The sequence below is a fragment of the Sceloporus occidentalis genome, unplaced genomic scaffold (assembly GCF_023333645.1).
Source record: "Sceloporus occidentalis isolate IW3139 unplaced genomic scaffold, rSceOcc1.0.p SCAF_1, whole genome shotgun sequence".
NCBI classification, from domain to species: Eukaryota; Metazoa; Chordata; class Lepidosauria; order Squamata; family Phrynosomatidae; genus Sceloporus; species Sceloporus occidentalis.
The window spans coordinates 197,196,684-197,215,699 of record NW_028316981.1 but is presented as its reverse complement, the minus strand read 5'-3'; the positions used below and the strand labels follow the sequence as shown (position 1 = coordinate 197,215,699).

General features: G+C 39.3%; 1 protein-coding gene across 1 annotated transcript in view; it reads right to left on the bottom strand.

Annotated features, from left to right (window-relative positions):
* The window catches only part of SVEP1 (sushi, von Willebrand factor type A, EGF and pentraxin domain containing 1), a 142,462-nt gene that overhangs the window by 24,488 nt on the left and 98,958 nt on the right, over positions 1-19,016 (bottom strand). Inside the window, exons 32-40 of the mRNA XM_089488273.1 lie at positions 18,140-18,259; positions 16,686-16,862; positions 15,519-15,603; positions 14,208-14,399; positions 11,385-11,552; positions 8,220-8,892; positions 4,215-7,009; positions 2,206-2,431; positions 1,386-1,541 (exon numbers count right to left, since the gene is read on the bottom strand). Of these exons, the coding sequence (XP_089344399.1) occupies positions 1,386-1,541; positions 2,206-2,431; positions 4,215-7,009; positions 8,220-8,892; positions 11,385-11,552; positions 14,208-14,399; positions 15,519-15,603; positions 16,686-16,862; positions 18,140-18,259 (4,592 nt within the window). The remainder of the gene's footprint in view (positions 1-1,385; positions 1,542-2,205; positions 2,432-4,214; positions 7,010-8,219; positions 8,893-11,384; positions 11,553-14,207; positions 14,400-15,518; positions 15,604-16,685; positions 16,863-18,139; positions 18,260-19,016) is intronic.

Below are 19,016 nucleotides of genomic sequence, written 5' to 3'. Positions count from 1 at the left end.
ACACTGGAGCACAGTTTTGGCACAGCTTCTGGCCTCTTAAGATGTGTGTGTCTTAGGAAAACATGCATCATTTAAACAGCAAACCTCCAAAATGACCCGAAGCAGCTTTATTTTGGCCTGTCTGTACGGGCCCCAAGACTCTGCAGAACAGGGGTCAAATCCCTACTGGATGATCTTGGGCAAGTCACATACTCTCAGCCCCAGAGGAAAGCAATGGCAAACTCTCTCTGAACAAACCTTGCCAAGAAAACTCCATGACAGATTCACCTTAGGTTTGCCATAAATCAGAAACAACTTGAAGGCACACAACAAGTAGAATCATTACTGGGAGGACTGCATGGGTGGCTGGTAGCCTGAAGAGATACGCTCCACAATGTAATATTTTTCTGCAGGTCCACCCTACACATTACCTGGTTTTCAACTGAGAAATGATTAGAACTACTGTAACTCTAATATGGTTACGTGTGTGTGTGTGTGTGTGTGTGTGTGTTATTTTGGTTCTATTCTGTTAATCTTTCCTCACTGAGTTTTATTTTTATGCATTAGTGTTACCCTGGGGCTTTGTTCACACCAAAGCACTATATACAGACAGAGAAAAATGATGTCTTAGAGGCTGCAGGAGTGCCCTTCACAACTACTGTGGCATACACCGGCTCTCAATATTAAATAGTCATTATTATTATTATTATTATTTAACTTTCAAGGCAAACTTACAAGTGCATTGGTTATTATATAAGCAACAGAATTACACAAGAGAATCCCAAGGATGTATCACTGAAGGTGGTCATATGATTTCTCAATATTTGCACATGTAAATAACTTTTTATAAATTCAAACAGCTAAGACAGAAAAAGTTTTACTTAGTACTCTCCCTGCAGCGTTAGTCTCCTGCTTGAAGAATTTTTAAATGCCACAACACATTCAAAAATATGATTCCCTATTTGCATTTTGAAGTAATACAGAATACTTTGTCTTCTTTTAATTACCACCTTATTCAGATGTAGTTTTTGTTTTGATAAATGCAGAAGTGTAATTAGAAGTAAGAGCCCAAACAAACATTAGCTTTTGGTCTTTACATCTGGCTGCAAAATAAATATGCACATATTGCTTATTAATCCTTTCCAATATACAGAGATGGGGTTGCAACATCCTTGTATTGTTATGAGACAAATGCCAAATAAGGCAGGCATATATCCTTCATGTGTGACACATTTCTAGTTTATATCCATATTTCTCTACTGATATCCACAAGGTGGCAGGAGAAGCCATACTAAGAAAGCATGACCCACTTGAGGAATCTGAATAAACTTCATTCTGATCTACACATGTTATTTACTGCACTACATGCTAACCAGCAGATCATAAAGTAAGTATCATTGACTCACACTCAATTCATAACCAGAGCCGCATTTGTAAAGAACTGTGTCTCTGTAACTGTATTTGTTGCCAACCACCATTCCATGTGCTGGAGAGTCAGGCTTTCCACATGATACAGGTGCACAGATATCACTTGAAAACGATGGCACCCAGTTACCATGATTCTAACAAGAAAGAAAAAAGAAAGCATATTCAAGATTTTCTAGGTAGCATAAAAACAACAGAAAACATTACAAATATTCTATACAGTTTAGAAAGTGAGACTCACAGACTCCTTAACATGTATGCCCTTTCAAAACTCATTGAAAGCCACTTTAGAAATAGTTTCAAGAGATGTATGCAATGGAGTGAAATATCCTAGCAAATGGTTCCCTACAATCAGTGAGGGTGTGACTATAGGGTTTCTTTGCAGCCAACTTACTTTTTTGTTATTTCAAGTGAGAGCCTCTATGTGACTGAAAAGGCAGATATGTGCAAATGTTTATCATCTGCCATGTACATATGTATGTTTACAGAAGTCAAGAGGTAGTGTTTCACTCAGGTCTCTCCACTGTTTGCCTCATCAGGTGGAAGCCTACATTTGTGCAATAAGAAATGTTATCAGAAACATCTCTACTGGTCAGCAGAAAGGGATTTTCATAGGAAGTATACTTTGGACAAGATATTCTTTAGAAATCCATGGAATCATATGAACACATGTTCTCCATTGTTCCCAGTAATTATTTTTTTCCAGCTGTAGGTATATTTCAGTGTGTATGAAATGTTTTGTAGAATCCCTGACAATGACATCTAAAACGGAAACAAAAAAGGAGGAAGATATGTCTTTACCTGGCATGTAGAAGTGCTTGCCCCAATTAAAAGATAGCCTTCTGGACATGATAAGGTAATGCTCTTGTTCACAGTGAATTCAGCTCCAGAAATAATTACATTGGTTATATTTACTGGTAAGGGGCATTTTTTGGGACAACAAGAAATGCTATCAGGAGACCAGTGTCCATCTTCCTGACAGGTGCAAGTATCCATTTCAGTCTCCATCACATAACCTTCCAGACATCTGTAACACACAAAGTGCAGCCTTGCTGTCAGCAATAGCACCATTTTTGAAAAAAGAAAATGAAAAATCACTATTCACTCCAATTAGTATTTCCATTTTTAGATTTTAAAAAATGTCTGAATATGTGTATATCTCCAACTAATTATGGGCAAGCTCCCTACAATTTGATGCAAAATGCATTACAGATTACAAACATTTTTAAAGAAATAGGTGAATAAATCGAAACTTAATGGTAACATTGGCATCATATTAGATTGTTCTCTATTTATTATTTGATTTATTTTTATTTGATTTGTAGTTCATCTTATTTCTAAAAACTGGTGCAAAGTGGTTTACAACAAGATTAAGGAACATATACAAAGAAAATCACAAAACGCTAAAATTCTAAAAAAATAAAATAAAAATTAAACCAATTCCACTATAAAAAAACAGCAAGGGGAAAAGCATTTCCAGAATGCAACAATAATAACGCACAGCATCAGTGGTTAATAAAACCACTTAGCCAGGCAACTTCCCAAAGTCTATTTGAATGTTTTTTGTTTGCATGTGGAAGGAAACCAAGGCTCGGGGAGCAACTTAGTCTTCCTGGAACCTGAAACCTCCATAATCTGGAGCAGCCACAGAGCATGTCTTCTCATGCATCCCTACCAAAGCTTCCTCTGAGGGTCCTGGGAATGAGAGAAGAGACTCCAGTGAGGATCTCAAACCCAGGCAAGTTCTCTCTCTTTTTCTCGTTTTAAAATTAAAATCATTTCCATTAATCTTACCCACAGCAACAATTTGTATAGATATATCTAAAACACAGACTATAATAGTAAACAATGACAAAGCAAATTGAACTCAACTACTTAACAAACATAAACATACACTATTGCCTCCCCCTGACACTAATGGCTATATATCACTCTTTCACTGCTTCCTTATATATGATAAATATTTATGCTTCTGTACCATACCAACTCTGTTTATTTTATAGGACCAAAGCTGATTAATACTACAAATATGTGATAAAAATTTCCCAATCTTTCTTAAACTTATTTAAGGTTTTGATTTGATTGAAATCGATCATTTTCACACTTCAGCAAGTTCAATCGTCTTCATCAGCTAATTTTCTTGTAAACTTGGGCAATCTCATACTGGAAGATAGGCTTATTCCAGGGATGGGTAGAAGTGTGGCCCATGGACCTCTTGAGGCCTCCAGGACTGTTTTTGTGGCTCCTAGGGGTCATTCCCTCCAAATGCCCTCTGGGGCATGGGTGACATCTTTGACCCCCCTGAGTCATTTCAGACCTCAGGGAGGCCTTGTTAAAAGACAGGAAATAAACACACCTTTTTTTAAAGGGCTCTCCTGGGCCTAAAATGACCCAGGAGGGGAGGCAAAAAAGGCAAAACTGACCCCCCCCCCAATACCCATAGATTTTTAAGGAATGAGCTTTAAGAGGTGCTGTCTTGCGTTAAATTGAATTGTTTTCAATTGCTTTTTTAAAAAAGTCTATATTTTAACTTGTTTTAATATTGTAATTAGTTTGATTCTATTTTAAAGTTCACCTTTTGCATGTTTTTAGTTGTCTTGTACTTGTTTGAAACTGTAAGTGGTTTTGAACTCCAATTTTTTGGGGGAGAAAACTAGGATATAAATAAAGATGGTGATGGTGATGGTGACAATAAAAATAATAGGGAAGACAAAATTCTGCCGTCTCAGTGAGTATCAACCAGCCTGTCACCTCTTTCTGACAAACATATAAGCTGATGTGTGTGTATGTATATTTAAAACTATTCTTACCTGTACTGGACTTTACTTCCATAGGCTTGTGAGTCTCCTAAAGCAAAGGCATGAGGTACAGAAGGTGGTGGACCACAGGTCAGCAATGCACAACTTGGATATGGCTCACTCCAGACTCCTTTTTCTGTACATGTCAGTTCAGGGCTCCCTTGCATCACATAGCCCATTTCACAATTATACATTATCGTATTCTGATCCACAGAACTGCTCCCATTGATGAATGCATTGGGGATTGTTGGTGGAGGGCCGCATGAGATCAGCCCACAGTGGGGAAAGCCAGAGCTCCATCTGCCTGCACTTTCACAGGTGATTTCTGAAGGTCCTAGCAGTTTGAAACCTTCTAGGCACTGAAATTCAACTCTCTTGCCACAGCCAAAATTGTTACCTTTAATTACACCATTCTGAATTGTTGGCACAGGGCATTCACAAGGTAGGCAAGAAGCAGGTTTTCCAGTCCACAAGCCATTAGATGTGCACTGCCTTACTGGATTTCCTTGTAACTCATAGCCAGGAAAGCAAATGTATTCTATATATTCCCCATAGCTGAAGACTGACCCATTCAGGAAGCCATGAGCAATGTCCTCAGGAGGCCCACAGTTGACAGGCTCACAGAATGGAACCTCTTTATCCCAGGAACCATTAGCCTGACAGATAAGTGAGGGTGCACCATGCATGACATAACCTTCATCACACTGATACTCTATACTCTTTCCAAAACCGAATTCTGGTCCATTAATTTTCCCATGAGGAGGTTTCAGTGGCACAGGACACTGGACTGCTCTACATACAGGAGCCCTTCCACTCCAACTTCCATCTGCAAGGCAGATTCTCTTTTGGTCACCTTCCAGTAGGAAACCTGCCCTGCAGCTGTACTCAACATATTTTTGGAATGTATATTCCTCTCCAGTTACTTGGCCATTCTCTAAATTGGGAACTTGGCCACAGGAAATGGGAATGCAGATTGGCTCATTTCCATCCCATTTTTTATCAGCCTGGCATGTTCTCTTCTCTGAACCATTTAACTGAAACCCAGGATTGCAATCATATTGGACTATGCTCCCATAAGTGTAAACTTCCCCTTTTACTGTGCCATTCATGGGTTTGCTTGGCACTGTGCATGACACCACCTCACAGCTTGGTGCTGCTTCACTCCATTGTCTACTAGATGTACAAAATCTTGTTTCTGAGCCAATTAGCTTATAACCTGGTTTACAGGTATATTTAACTGTACTACCAAGGGTGTTCTCTGTAAAATGTACAAAGCCATTTTCTGGAGGCAACAGTAATTCACACTGAATGGAAATGCAGACTGGAGCACTACCATTCCACATTCCATCCTCTTGGCAGGCTAGCACAGAATTTCCTAAGAGTTCATAGCCGAGAAAGCAACTATACAATATTGTAGTCCCATATAAATAGCCTGACAGTGGCAAAGTATTAATGGCCCTTGAAGAACTTTGCATGTCTTTTTGGTTCTCAAGTATTAGAGAGAAAATAGGTGGGCTGGCAGTATGGAACCCCTCTGGTAATAGTCCTTCCTGGCCATAAAGTTTTTCCTCATTATTAATTGTTATATACCCCCCAAAATCTATATGGGGAGGAAGGCCACAGTCTGTTGGAAGGCATACTGGACTAACACTAGACCATCCTAATTCCTCACAGGTCTGCATGGCAAGGCCAGAAAGTTGAAATCCTGGTATACAGCTGTATATCACCATGGCACCATAGCTGTAATCGGCACCTTCCACAAAGCCATTCTCAATAGGTTGTGGAGGATCACAAGTGATAGCAATGCAAGAGGGAGCATCAGCATCCCATTGCCTTGATTCCAAGCAACTCAGAACACTCTGTCCTTCTAGCTGGAATCCTCTGTCACATGAATATGTAACTGTTTGCCTGTAGTGCAGTTCAGCATATGAATATCTGCCATTTTGTATCTCCTTGGGCTTGGAGCATTCAATAGGTTTGCAAGTAGGCTTTCCTCCAAGCCAGTGGCCATCCTCTCCGCAAAGAACAGTCATGTTTCCCACTAGTTCAAAGCCTGGTTTACAATTATATAGTGCAGTGCTGAGATATGTGAGGCCTTGCACATCCACAATGCCATTCTGAATTTCCTCTGGCTGTGGACACTCCACTGGAATGCACTCTGGCAATGGGAAGCTCCATGTGCCATCTTCTTGGCAACTGATGGTAGAAACTCCTTTCAGCAAAAAACCATCCATGCAGGTGTAGGTCACTGTGCTACCAAAATGAAGGGATGATATCACAGGATCCCCAAAAGGAATATAAGGAGGCCTACGGCATAGTACCGCCTGGCAGACTGGGAAAGAATCATTCCACTGTTGTGATGGTAAGCATTTCAGCACAGAGGCACCACGCAAAATGAAGCCCTCTTTGCATGAAAACTGCACCACACTCACTTGATCAGCCATCTCCTTTAGGACAAGCTGATTTTCAATTAGTGGTGGTTCAGGACACTTTGTTGGGACACATTTGGGGTTTTGCTTTTTGTTCCATGTCCCAGTTTTCTGACAGATCCAAGAAGCATCTCCTATCAGCTCATAGCCTTCATCACAAACAAAACTGACCTTAGCTCCCACCTCAAAAATTTCACCCTTTCTGAATCCATGCTGGATAGGAGGTGGCTCCTCACAAGTGAGGAGAATACAGGAAGGAGGTGCTTCGCTATACCATTGACGGTTGGCTTGACAAAATAACACTGGACTTCCAATCAGTTGGTAACCAGCATTGCACTGATATCTCACCTCACTTCCAAAGGATCGTCCTGTTATTATCTAAAAATGGATAACAGAAGCAAATGTTACGAATTTAATATCATAAATGTCATAAATCTAGCACTGCTTTATCACAGTCCAGAAATGTTAAGAGCTTGATTTCAAAAACCTCAAAGATATTCCCCAGTTTCGCATGTAATAATTTTACACAATTTAAAGTTTCTTTTGTAATTTAAGATATGACAACTCCCAGGTTAGTTTTATAACATCAGGTTAACATAAAATTTTGAAATCAAAATACTGAAAGTCATCATTATAAACAACATAAATAATATTTAAGTGATATGCATTTGTGTTTGTCTGTGTATATGTTTGTGAGGAGCAGATCCAGTTCCCTTTCTCAATATTTTTATGGGTGATGAATGAAAAAACAAGTGGTTTTTAATTATCGCTTGATACCTCTATTAATCTGGTCACCCTCTGTAGAGGAGTATTAGAAAACTTAGCAAGTGACATGCTTTCTGGTTTTGTGTGCATCCTTCTTAAAAGTGCTGCACTTAGTGGATGAAAGTGTATATATCTGATTTTGAGAAGCCTGATATTGACAGTAGGATATTTCCATAATTAGATTATTCTGTTTTTAATTGTTTTTTGCTTTCATTTGGAAAAAAATAGTCACACCATTTGTTCTATTTTTTTAAAAAATTATTTTTCATGTTTATTGGCCTAGGTCCTATTTGCACTGACCTTCCCGCATTACCTGGAGTTCTCCATTCAGATGCCAAGTGGCTGTTTGCACAGGCATTCCACTCTGCTGCCTGGAGTGGCCACGATGAGTCTCACTCCTGAGTTCAGGAGGAGGTTGCCAGCCCTGTTCACATGGCTAGGCACCTTATTCTGACTTGAGAGTGAGTGAAACGCAACACTAGTGGCCATGATAGGCAGCAGAGTGGGACACATTTTAAGTGGCCACCCAGCATTGGAATGGAGGGCTCTGGATCTTCTAAGAAGATGTGGGGCAAACAGGGAGTTATTTAAACCTGTTTTAACAGGGGTATACCCGGATTTGGTGCTGAATGGGCCATATGTCCTCCATTCTGTTCATGTCAGACTTGAGGTTGGGACATGTGTTGTTTGGACTGCCTGTTGAGGGGATGGGGGGAGGCTGATTTATTTGGCCCATGGAGACAGGGCCCTACATTTAATTATTCAGAATTGCTAAATGCATAAATATTATCAATGTTCCATGCATTCAAGAGCTTAGCAATACCTCAATAACTCCATTTGGAAGTTTCATTGGCTCTCCACAGGACACTGGATGACAAGTAGGTATCATGCCGCTCCAAGTTCCCGTTGCTTCACATGTCCTCTTCTTTTCTCCTTTAATATAGTATCCCCTAGTGCAGCTGTAAGCCACAATTGCACCAAAGCTGTAATTTGTGCCAATCACATAGCCATTTTTTATGCTTGGAGGCTCCCCACAGCGAACAGGAATGCATTGGATAGTCAGTGGAGATGGGTTCCATTGCCCTCCCCGAACACATTCAATCTTAGCAGAAGTGTTTAAGACAAAACCCTCCATGCACTTGAAGCTCACAGTTGACCCTGCAGCAAATTTGGCTTTGTTTGAGGATTCCAAGATGCTGTATGACACAGACAGTGGTCTCTCACAGAAGTCAGCTATACACTCAGGAACATCTTTGCCAGCAGGTGGAACCCACTTTCCCTGGGCATTACAGAGTAACTGTGAATTACCAGCTAAGCTGTATCCATCAGAGCAGTAGTAGATAGCTATGTCACCAAATAGCCGGTGGCCACTTTCTGGAGAAGCATGTTCCACAGGAGGCGGTTCATCACATGAAACAGCAACACACTGTTGGTGATTAATGTCCCATTTGCCATTTACCATGCATTCAACAGTTTCTGGGCCAATTAATGTGTAACTGTGGAGTGGAAAAAAGATACCAATATTAGATTCCTAAGGGATAGCTTTTATTGTCTTCTTAAAATCGAAAACCTGAAATTTTTATTTGTTAAAAAAATCTTATAAGCCTTTGGAAATTTTTATTTTTAAATGATTTAAGAAATAATTTAAAATTCTGAAGTACTGTAAATGTTGGCACAGCACGATTCTACCAGTCTTAAGCATTTTAAAGTCTCAATGATTTCAGTGGAAGTCTCAAAGAATTTAAAATCTCTCCTCCCAGGGAGAAAGCCTGGGGCCAGAGGAGCATGATTTTGGTCCCCCCCCCCCCAGCAGTCCCCTGCACCCAGTGACACCCAGTGACACCCAGCATACTGACGACAATGGAATTTTAAAATATTTGACCTTAATTGTACTGTATCCATACATAATATAGGCCACTATTATAACAGTATTTGGGTAAGGCTGCAATACTTCATTTTTTAGATAAAAACAACTGCATACAATTCTGGGGGACCAGAGGAAGACACCTACCGATGACCACCATTTTTCTACAATCATCCAAGATAATTTGTCTGCATCACTTGTTATGCATAAGAAATACAGTATTATTTATTTATTAAAAGTGTTTGTTTATCACCTTGAAAACCAGCAGGGTTCTGAAGTTGATGCAGAACTGATAAACATAATTTTTAAAAGCCAAATTTTTAAAACACACAATAAACCTGTCTAAAAGCCAAGTCTGATTCTAAGGTCCAAAACGGATATGAAACAATTCAGCCTGGCTGCTGTATTTTGCACTGCTTGAAGCTTCTAGTAGTCTGATCATAAGATTATTAAGTCATGAACCTCTCTGGCCAAATTTATCTTTGTTATGAGGGAGGACAGCCCCTGCACTAGCCAAAGCTTGGAAAAAGTGCTCTTTGTCACAGCAATCACATATTCTTCTGGAAACAAAGTTAGATCTAAGAGCAACCCCAACCCCCAAAGTTCTCCTTTCAAAGAGCCTAACATGCCATCCAGAATAGGTTGTAATGTCAGACAGGCTTTCCTGCTGTCTTGTCTGTGTTGAGCCACAATGTATGCACCGAGGCAATGGGCCCAAATAATGCATTTCCAGCACCTCCTTGGCATCAACTGAGAAAGAAAGCTGGGTATCATCTATGACCCATCCCTCAAATTCCTGATTTCCTCCTTGTACAAGTGTTAATGCACATAAGGGACAGTACTGAACTTTGCAGAACTTCACAGACTAAAATCCACGATGCTGAACAACACTTACTGAACAGTAAGCATCACTTACTGGAAATTTTCAATCAAATAGAAATAATCACAAAACAGTAGCAACAACAACAACAACAACAACAACAACATATTTCTTACTCTCCCCAGAACTTTGTACTTTGCCAGAAACTAACCGACAGTCAGTGGAGTGATATTAATTTTAATTAAATCCCCTATCAGCCAAAAGATCTAGTAAAATGTCATGACTGATAGTATCAAATGCTGCTGAAAAGTGCAGCAGAACTGATACATTTCACTGTCCAGTATCCAACAGTTCACCCACCAAGGAGAACAATACTCTTTTAGTCCCATAAACAGACTTGAAACCATCTTGGTATGGATTAAAGCAATTAGTTCAATCCAAAAAGTATGGAGTTGTGTATGGAGTTGTGCTGCCAGCACTCACTTTAAGACCACACTTTTATGTAGAAAGATTAAAAAGTGGATAATAATTACGTAGAGTGGTGGGTTCCAGCAAAAGTCTCTTCAACAGAGCCCCCCCCCTTTAAATTATCATAATTTCTACAATAAATATGGAAAAATGGGTATATTTTTTAAAAATGGTTGAAAAATGAATTTCTGCCCAGAAAATGCTGTTTTCTGTGCAGGAAACTTTTGGCTCCACAAAATAAATAAATAAATAAATAAAAATAAAAATAAAAAATCTGTGTGTGTTTTGTATGCATTCCTGTTCAGAAAACGATTTTCCTGTACATAAACAGCTTCTTCTTCTTCTTCTTCTTCTTCTTCTTCTTCTTCTTTTGCACAGCATTCTGCACAGAAAACAATTTTTCATGCTGGAAAGTATTTTTCTGTGCAGAAAATGCTGGTTTCTGTACAAAAATCCAACATGCACTTTTTTTTTTAACACAGAATAAATCCTGAACCGTGAATAGTTTTTGGAAACTGCACTTTTTTTTGACAACCTTCTCACAGAGAGGAGAAAAATGGTAAAATTATTAATTTTTCCATGTGTATGATTTACATCTCTATGGGACAAAGCAGACAGCTCACCAGGAGTCAGATTTAATTGGCTTCTTATTTATCCACTCCAAAAAACTGGATTGTGGAGCAGCTTTCCACCACTTTGGGGGCATGCATCATCTGAATGCCATGCCCTAGGGTGCTTGAAGTGGCTTCTTTGGCCCGTGCATTTCGGGACTTTATTTAGAGAGTGGCAACTTGTATTAGTTAACAGTTACAATCTATTAGAGTTCATTTACATACCCTTCCTTACACGTATAAGTGACGGTGTTTCCAAAGGTAAAGTTGTTCCCAGTTACAATAGCATCTTTAATAACAGGAGGAAGATCACAAGAAACTATTTCACATTCTGGAGGTAAACTGCTCCAGTTAGCTGTATCTTCACACACAAGTACTGAGGCTCCTTGCAGACTATGAAACATAAACATAAAAAGGAAAATGATAGAAAAAGCAGGAAGGAAATCTCTTCTATCCAAATATGATCCTAAGGATACTTTTTCAGTCCTTTCCTTGAGAATGGTTAACTTTTATTAATCAATATAGAGGTACATATTTATGATTTTTAAGTTGTAGATGGTGTGATTGTTATAGCAAATAAAAAATTCCCAAGAGATATGTGCCTTTTATATCATATCAAAGGATGTTGGCCAAAAGGGAAACATTGTCATACACACAACAGGTTAGGTTAGATACATTTTTTAAAAATATAGCAAAGATAGCCAAATTTCTTAGTGGAGGGTATGGGGTACATTCAAACATAATAGCAAACATAGAGCCCGAACAGACAGTCCAAAATAAAGCTGCTTTGGGTCACTTTGGAGGTATGCTGTTTAAATGATGCATTTAAGCTTCCTAAGATGCCGGAAGCTGTGCCAAAGCCACTCTCCAGTCATAAGGACTGGAGTGCAGCTTTGGCACAGCTTTGGACTTTTAGGATGCATGCATCATTTAAACAGCATACCTCCAAAGTGACCCGAAGCAGCTTTATTCTGACCTGTCTGTTCAGGCCCTAAAATTTTGAAGAAACTAGGCTTGTTGTAGAGCAGCCAACATGTGGGTTGTGTGCTAGCTTCTGGTTGCTAGGAAAATGGCTAAACATATCAATGACCTTCTATCCCTAATCTATTTATCATATTGAAATGGGAAAGAGGTGGCACTCTGGCTTTTCTCTCCCACAACAAGTCAAAGAAACAGTGTACCATAAACCATGGGTTATTTTGTTTGCTCTTCCAGAGTTTGGAGGTTACCCATTTGACGTAATGATGTTATGTGTAACATGTTACTTTTTGGAACTATGAGGGGGGGGGGGGTGATGGTGGTCTTTTTGTAGCTCCCCCTGAGGATCAGAATGCTTTGGGAGACATTTTGGGATTTCCCCCCCAAATTTAAGCCATTTTACTTAGCTTTTGATCCCTGCCCCCCCCCCAAATAATTAGTAATGTAATGACTAATGTAAGAAGCAACCAAAATATGCTAATATAGTAAGCAGTTACTTTTGAGGATTTTCTAACAAGTTACAAAACAAATCCTTTTTAAATTTGTTCACTTGGGACTTTGAGTGTTAACTGTCTGATGCAAAAAGTCTTTTAAATAGAGGGTGTTGTGTTTGTATTATGATTATTATATATTAACTGCTCTTCAAAACAATTTTAAATTATTGTCTTAATGTGATTTTTCATTTTTTTTAAAAAAACTTCTATGCTAATTTGATTATTTTAACTGTATTATGGCCTGGTACAGATGGGCAGGGAGCGGAGTGCCGGTGCTGATTCTAGGGTTCCGGAGTGCACACCAACTACATGCTCTGGAACTCTAATCCGTATGGACTCCATCATCATGGCGGCCTCCTGTCCACACGGTGGCTGCCATGATGATGTCGCCGCTGCGCAGTGTCCGTACATCACTGTGGCATCATGGGGGTGCCCTTTCCCCTTTACGGTGCCGCAAAAAAGAAATCCCTTAGAGCAGCTTTTTTTTGGTAGCGCATCTTGTGCCACACGGTGTGGCTGCTGCGGCACTGATGAGGGGGAAAGACAGGTGGCACGGAGCCTCCCGTCTGTACCGGGCCTTAGTTACTCAAACTGTCTTCTTGGGTCCTATATTGGAGGGAAAGCAGGATATAAAATAAATGAATACATGCTGAATCCAAGGTGGCCATTTATTTGTTCCAGCATATGGGTTATTTATATGTTCCCGAATATGAACATGAGTTGTTCCTATGCTCCTGGAGGGGCAATAAGCCAGCATGCACAACCATATCATTCTACTATAAGCCTTGGTTCCCATAGTGTCCTGATATATTGTGACATAAGAACCCTGTTATAGCTGCTACGTGGGTGTTGTTTTTAGTAGTTCAATAATGATAATAATAATAACATATTTGTTCCAGGAATGAAGTGGGGAATAGTATGCATTTAATAAAATTAAACAGCAAAACAGACCTGCTATTCTGGAGTGGGAAGCCATCTGTCAAGATTTTTACTAAAATTGTAGCTGTTTTAATCCTTTAGCTGGAAAAGTATAGCAGAACTATTCCATTTCAAAATGTGGGCAGAAGTTAAACATTATTACACGTGATATATCATAAGCCCTACATTCTGAAATGATAATCAAAATGTGTGTGCTGTTCCCCACATCACCGTAATACACATAGCTGCTCTCAGTCACTATATTTAATGGAAGATTCTTCTGCTGAGTATTTCAGAGTTCTCTGGGTTTAAAAAAAGTAATATTAATTAAGAAGCAATTAAGACTTTGTTGGTCTTCAGTGTATAAATAGAAGTCTTTTAATCATAAGGTAATTTGCAGATTTTGCCAAGCAAAAACATACTTTAAAGAATGAATTAATTGTTGGTTCAGATGACTAACTCTATATGAATTCTCAGCAGCATTACATTTTACATGAAATACAGAAAATATCTTAAAGAGCCTTCTCTCCCAATTCCATATGAATTATTTTCCATAAGTGTCACTCTTAGTTCATAGATACAAAAAAGAGCTCTTTCTTTTACCTCCAGTTTTAAAAAGATATTCACAACATTAAGTACAACCTGGTAGTTTGTTTACCTGTATCCTGTGTCACAGGTGTAGGATACACTAGAAAGGTATGTTGTGTCACTCATTACATATTTTCCATTGTTTATTTCCTTTGGATGGGGGCATTTTACTAATTCACAAGATGGAGATGAATGATTCCACTCGCCATTTGGAAGACACACTGCTTCTTCTTCACCCTTCAGAATGTATCCTTTATTACACCTATATTTAGGAAAGAAAGGAAAATATAAACATGTACATGTATATGGCTTTTTCTAGTATTTCATCTGTTGTTTCAGAGAAACTATAACAGGATAACATGGTGGATGTTTAACACATCCTACATCATGATTCTAATGATACCAGACAAAATGGTTCACAACCATCAGCTAACCTTAAAGTTACCATGATTTCCCAATTCCTTAGATTTTTGAGCAGTTGCAGAACAATATGTGCCTCACCATGTAGGACACAGACTTCCATCTCTCCACTGGCAAAATTAGTTTTGCTTGTTCTGTTTTGAGAGATTATCGCACCACTGAAAAACACGTCTTACCACTGCTGAATTGAAGCTTCATTCGGGCTGTACCCTGGTGTTATTGCACTACTTTCCTCCCCAAAACTGTCATTCAGGTATAGCATGGCTTCAATATGGGCCCTGAACTCGCTTTGGTGGCCATTTTTCAATGTAGGGAGCTTTCCAACTTTGAAAAATGGCTGACAATGTGAGTTCAGTGACACGCATTAGAGCCGGGCTGTACCCAGATAGTGGTTTTGAGGACAAAAGTCATGCTATAACACCATGGTACACCCCAAGCTTTAACTGCTTTAATTGTAGTTTTGTAAGACATTTAGCCTTCTCTGTCAGAGAGCTCTGGTGCCACAATAAACTACATTTCCCAGGATTCCCTAGCACTGAGCAAGGGCAGTTAAAGTGGTCGCAAACTGGATTATTTCTGCAGTGTGTTTTGGACCTCAGTTTAACTCATGAGGTGCATGGAGTGAAGTCTCCATGGATATACATTTATGCCAATGGTGGGGTAAAGATGTGAATCGTGATAGAAATTTCATGAATTAGCAATATATTACATTATATTGTGCAAACCCACAATATCCAAGTGTTGTTTTTCTTGTTGTATTATTACAGGTGCAATAGATACCCTGATCAAACCTAGTATCTCCCAGATTCTCCCAGACAAATGCAAAATTAATATATCTCCCCCTCAGAGCCAGATTTCTTCAAGTAAAGTCAAGATGGTAGAATTTAGCTGTGGTTGCTTCTCATTAGTACTACATATTTTCTGCCAAGCAAAACTTCCAAACACACAACAATTCTCCTACCTATAGATCACTTTGCTACCATACGTAAAATTGGAGCCATTGACTGCACCATTTTCAGGAACATCTGGGATTCCACAGGAAATCGCTTGAAGAAAAATCAAAAGGGTAAAAATCATTCTGATCAAACAATATAATTATTTTAAAAATTTCCTATTAGTCTTGCGCAGATGAGAAAGAAGAAAAAGGAGAGCCTGATTAAATTTTAATATGGAGTAGCTGAAGGACTGAGATATTTTAGTTCTTCAACTGCTGTAGTAATAAAGACAAAGGGCTTCAGTGAGGAACAGAAAGCTTTGGATTATGGGCAGAGATGCAAAAGACTGCAAGATCTTGTCACTTAGCTTTGAAGAGAAAGAGCAGCAAAGACATCCACTGTACTTCCCATCCTTCTCATAGTATATAAATCTCTCTCTCTCTCCTTCTCTGGGATTTATGCAAAGAATCCTGGTAGTCTGAGAATCCATAGTTTGGTGAATTTGCTGAGAATTCATCACTTACTGTGACATGGTCCCCAGGGCCCTTTGTGGTGGAGAAGACTGTCTGATCAGGTTAAGGGTAAAGTGTGAATATGACCTTAACTTAACCAGGACAGTGGCAGACAGACTACAAAAGCTCATTATGGGCCGATATAGACAGCTGGAAAAAAAGCCCACTTCTGCTGCATGCTCTGATGATGCCCAGAAGCTGGTGTGAAGTGGTCCGGCTTCCCAGATGTGGGTGGCTTCAAGGCACTCTGGTGGTACAGTGTTTATATGCTGCACCCTGCCGGAGTGGCTTGAAGCTGGCTTTGGGCTGTGGCAGAGCCGCAAAAGCCAGCTTTTTTCAGCTCAAAAAAGACTAGATCCTTGCCACCCCTTTTTGTTTTGGCTTCAAGGTGGATTGGGGCCACTGCATGTGGTTGCTGCGGCCCTGATCCACCTTTGGAAGGAGAGGCTTCAAGCCACCCCTTCTTGCCGGTCTGTTTTGCCCCAATGTCAGTTAGAGGCTCAAGTTACCAAGCCATCTTTAGCATCTGTGGATGAATGTTTATGAACTAACAGTAATAGTAATAACAATAACAATAATATTTAAAGAGCTTTTCCTGGTGAACTAAAATTGAATAGTTTACCCTGTTTGTTTCAATTGTTTCTATTTGTGTGATCACAATAACTGTGTAGAAAGCAATACCTTCACAGTATGGTATCAGGTGGCTCCATTCCCCAGACTCCAAACACACAACTTTAGTCTCTCCTTTTAGCTGGTAGCCCATGTCACATGAGAAACTGATTTCGCTACCAACACTGGAACTGGCACCATGCGAATGACCATGTTCAGGATCTCCCAGATGTTTGCATTTTACTGGTTCTTTGGAATCAGATACAAGGTAAAACAGAGCTTACTGACATCAGGTGTGGCTCATGTGCTTAAAAATGAAAACAAATCGTGCAACATTTAAGCAGGTAATTTGAGAAGAAAAAAGGCCCAGTCACAAGAGCATGGGAATATACATTTCAGGCAATATATATTCAGACAATTTCATCCACATTACCCTTTGGGGAGACTGCTTCAATACTGCAATTGGGCATCTTGCACTCAGTGTTAGATCACACACTACATTAAATACAGGTCATATATTTTAAGAACCCACTCTTTTTTTCCTCTGAAAGAGGAGTGCACAGCTCTGGTCTGGCTTGGGACCAATACATACAGGTATGGGATACTTAAATCTTTCTCTATTGAATTTTTGCCTAAAAATCCCTCTGCAAGGGATGGAAAACGCAATAAAAAATAAACAACAGTGCAGCGAAGAGGATAAAATTACAACCAAATGGCAAAATTTTAAATCATCCTCACCTATGCTGGGTCAAGCACACTTGCTGTAGAGTTGTTTTTCAAACACCCTTAAATTGCACACTATATATTTAATGAAGCAGTTTTTTTGTTAATGTAATTTCTTAAGGTAATTACAATATTTTATGCAGTAGCGATCTTGATTTTTAGAAGCCTATGCTAAAGGAGATCTGAGTATGCCAAAAAGTGGAGATATCCCATTGCTGGCTGGATATTTTGGTCTCTCTCATATATGGCTTTTCTTTCATGTAGTTGCCAGGACTAAAATTGACTGCCTTAAGCTCCTTCCTCCATGTACAAGCTGCTTGAATGAGATGAGACACTATGGCTTCATCTGCACTTTAACTGCCATGGCTACATGCTATGGAATTCTGGGATTTATAATTTTATGATATTCAGCATACTCTGTCAGAGAGCTCTGGTGCCACAACAAAGTGGAAATACCAGAATTCCATAGCATGGACTCAGGACAATTAAAACAGTGTCAAACTGCATTAATTCTGCAGTGCAGATGAAGCCTGAGGAATTAAGAAGGTGGGGTACCCAGATCTCTTCACACATGGAAGATAGAGAACCAAGCGTTTTGCCTTGAACAAACCTGGAGCCCATTGTCAGGTGCAATTTTTAGCTGACTGCCAAAACTATCTGGGTTATTAAACTTCAACCCTTTCAGCAGGTTGAGTTTTTCTTATTTTATTGATTTACAAAAAATATTGGCAGGACTGGTGTATGTGAGTGGGTCCCTTTCATTGGTATCTACTGCACACTGTTTGATACTACTGTTCCTTTACCTGTACACTTCTTGCCATCTCCTTTATATGGATGGATGCAGGTACATATGTATGAACCTTCAGTGTTAAGGCAGGAGGCATGTGAGTCACAATCTGAGCCAACTGCACATTCATCAACATCTACAAAAAAGAAAATAAAAAGGCAACAGAGCTGTGTTTGTTAGCAATAAATTTTTTACACCCATAAGAAAGATGATATTCCAGTGGTGACAATTCAGATAGTTTATTAAGAGCCAGTGCTTTACAGTAAGAAAACATACAACATTGTACATTGTACATATTGCTTGTTGTCTGATTTCATCAGCATTTGCCAATATGGTCTTTCTTTTTGGTGAGTCTGAAGTTTAATTTCTGGTGGGTTTTTGTTGTTGTTGTGGTTGTTGCTTTTTGGTCATTTTTTCCTGCTCTGTCTCTGCTTATGATCTTTGCTCCCCACATCTTTCCACAAGGGGACATCCTGATAGCTTTATACACTCTTAAAAGTCTCATCTTCTTGTCATTTGCTGTTTCTTATTCTCAGAATTCCTTCTCAGAATACCAAAATGGTGTCCTTGCCTTCTCACCCTCTTCAAATCCAAAATTCTGAACAAGGTGTTTTATGTAGCTGTACCCCTTAATCCTCACCTCCAACTGAAATAAAACCAAAGAACATAGGAACACTTTTGCTCCGATGTATCTTTTGCTAAGTTTAGTTCTCCCATCTCACCACTCTCTTATATCTTCCTTTTCTACTTTCATCCTGATATAAATTTAGACTGCAAGGGAATGTTGACCTATCTTATGCTTATGTTACTCCCCAAAGTGTGATATACAGTGATGGCACTAGATTAATAACAGCTACAGTAATGTCACCCTTGGTGGTCCACAAATTACTATA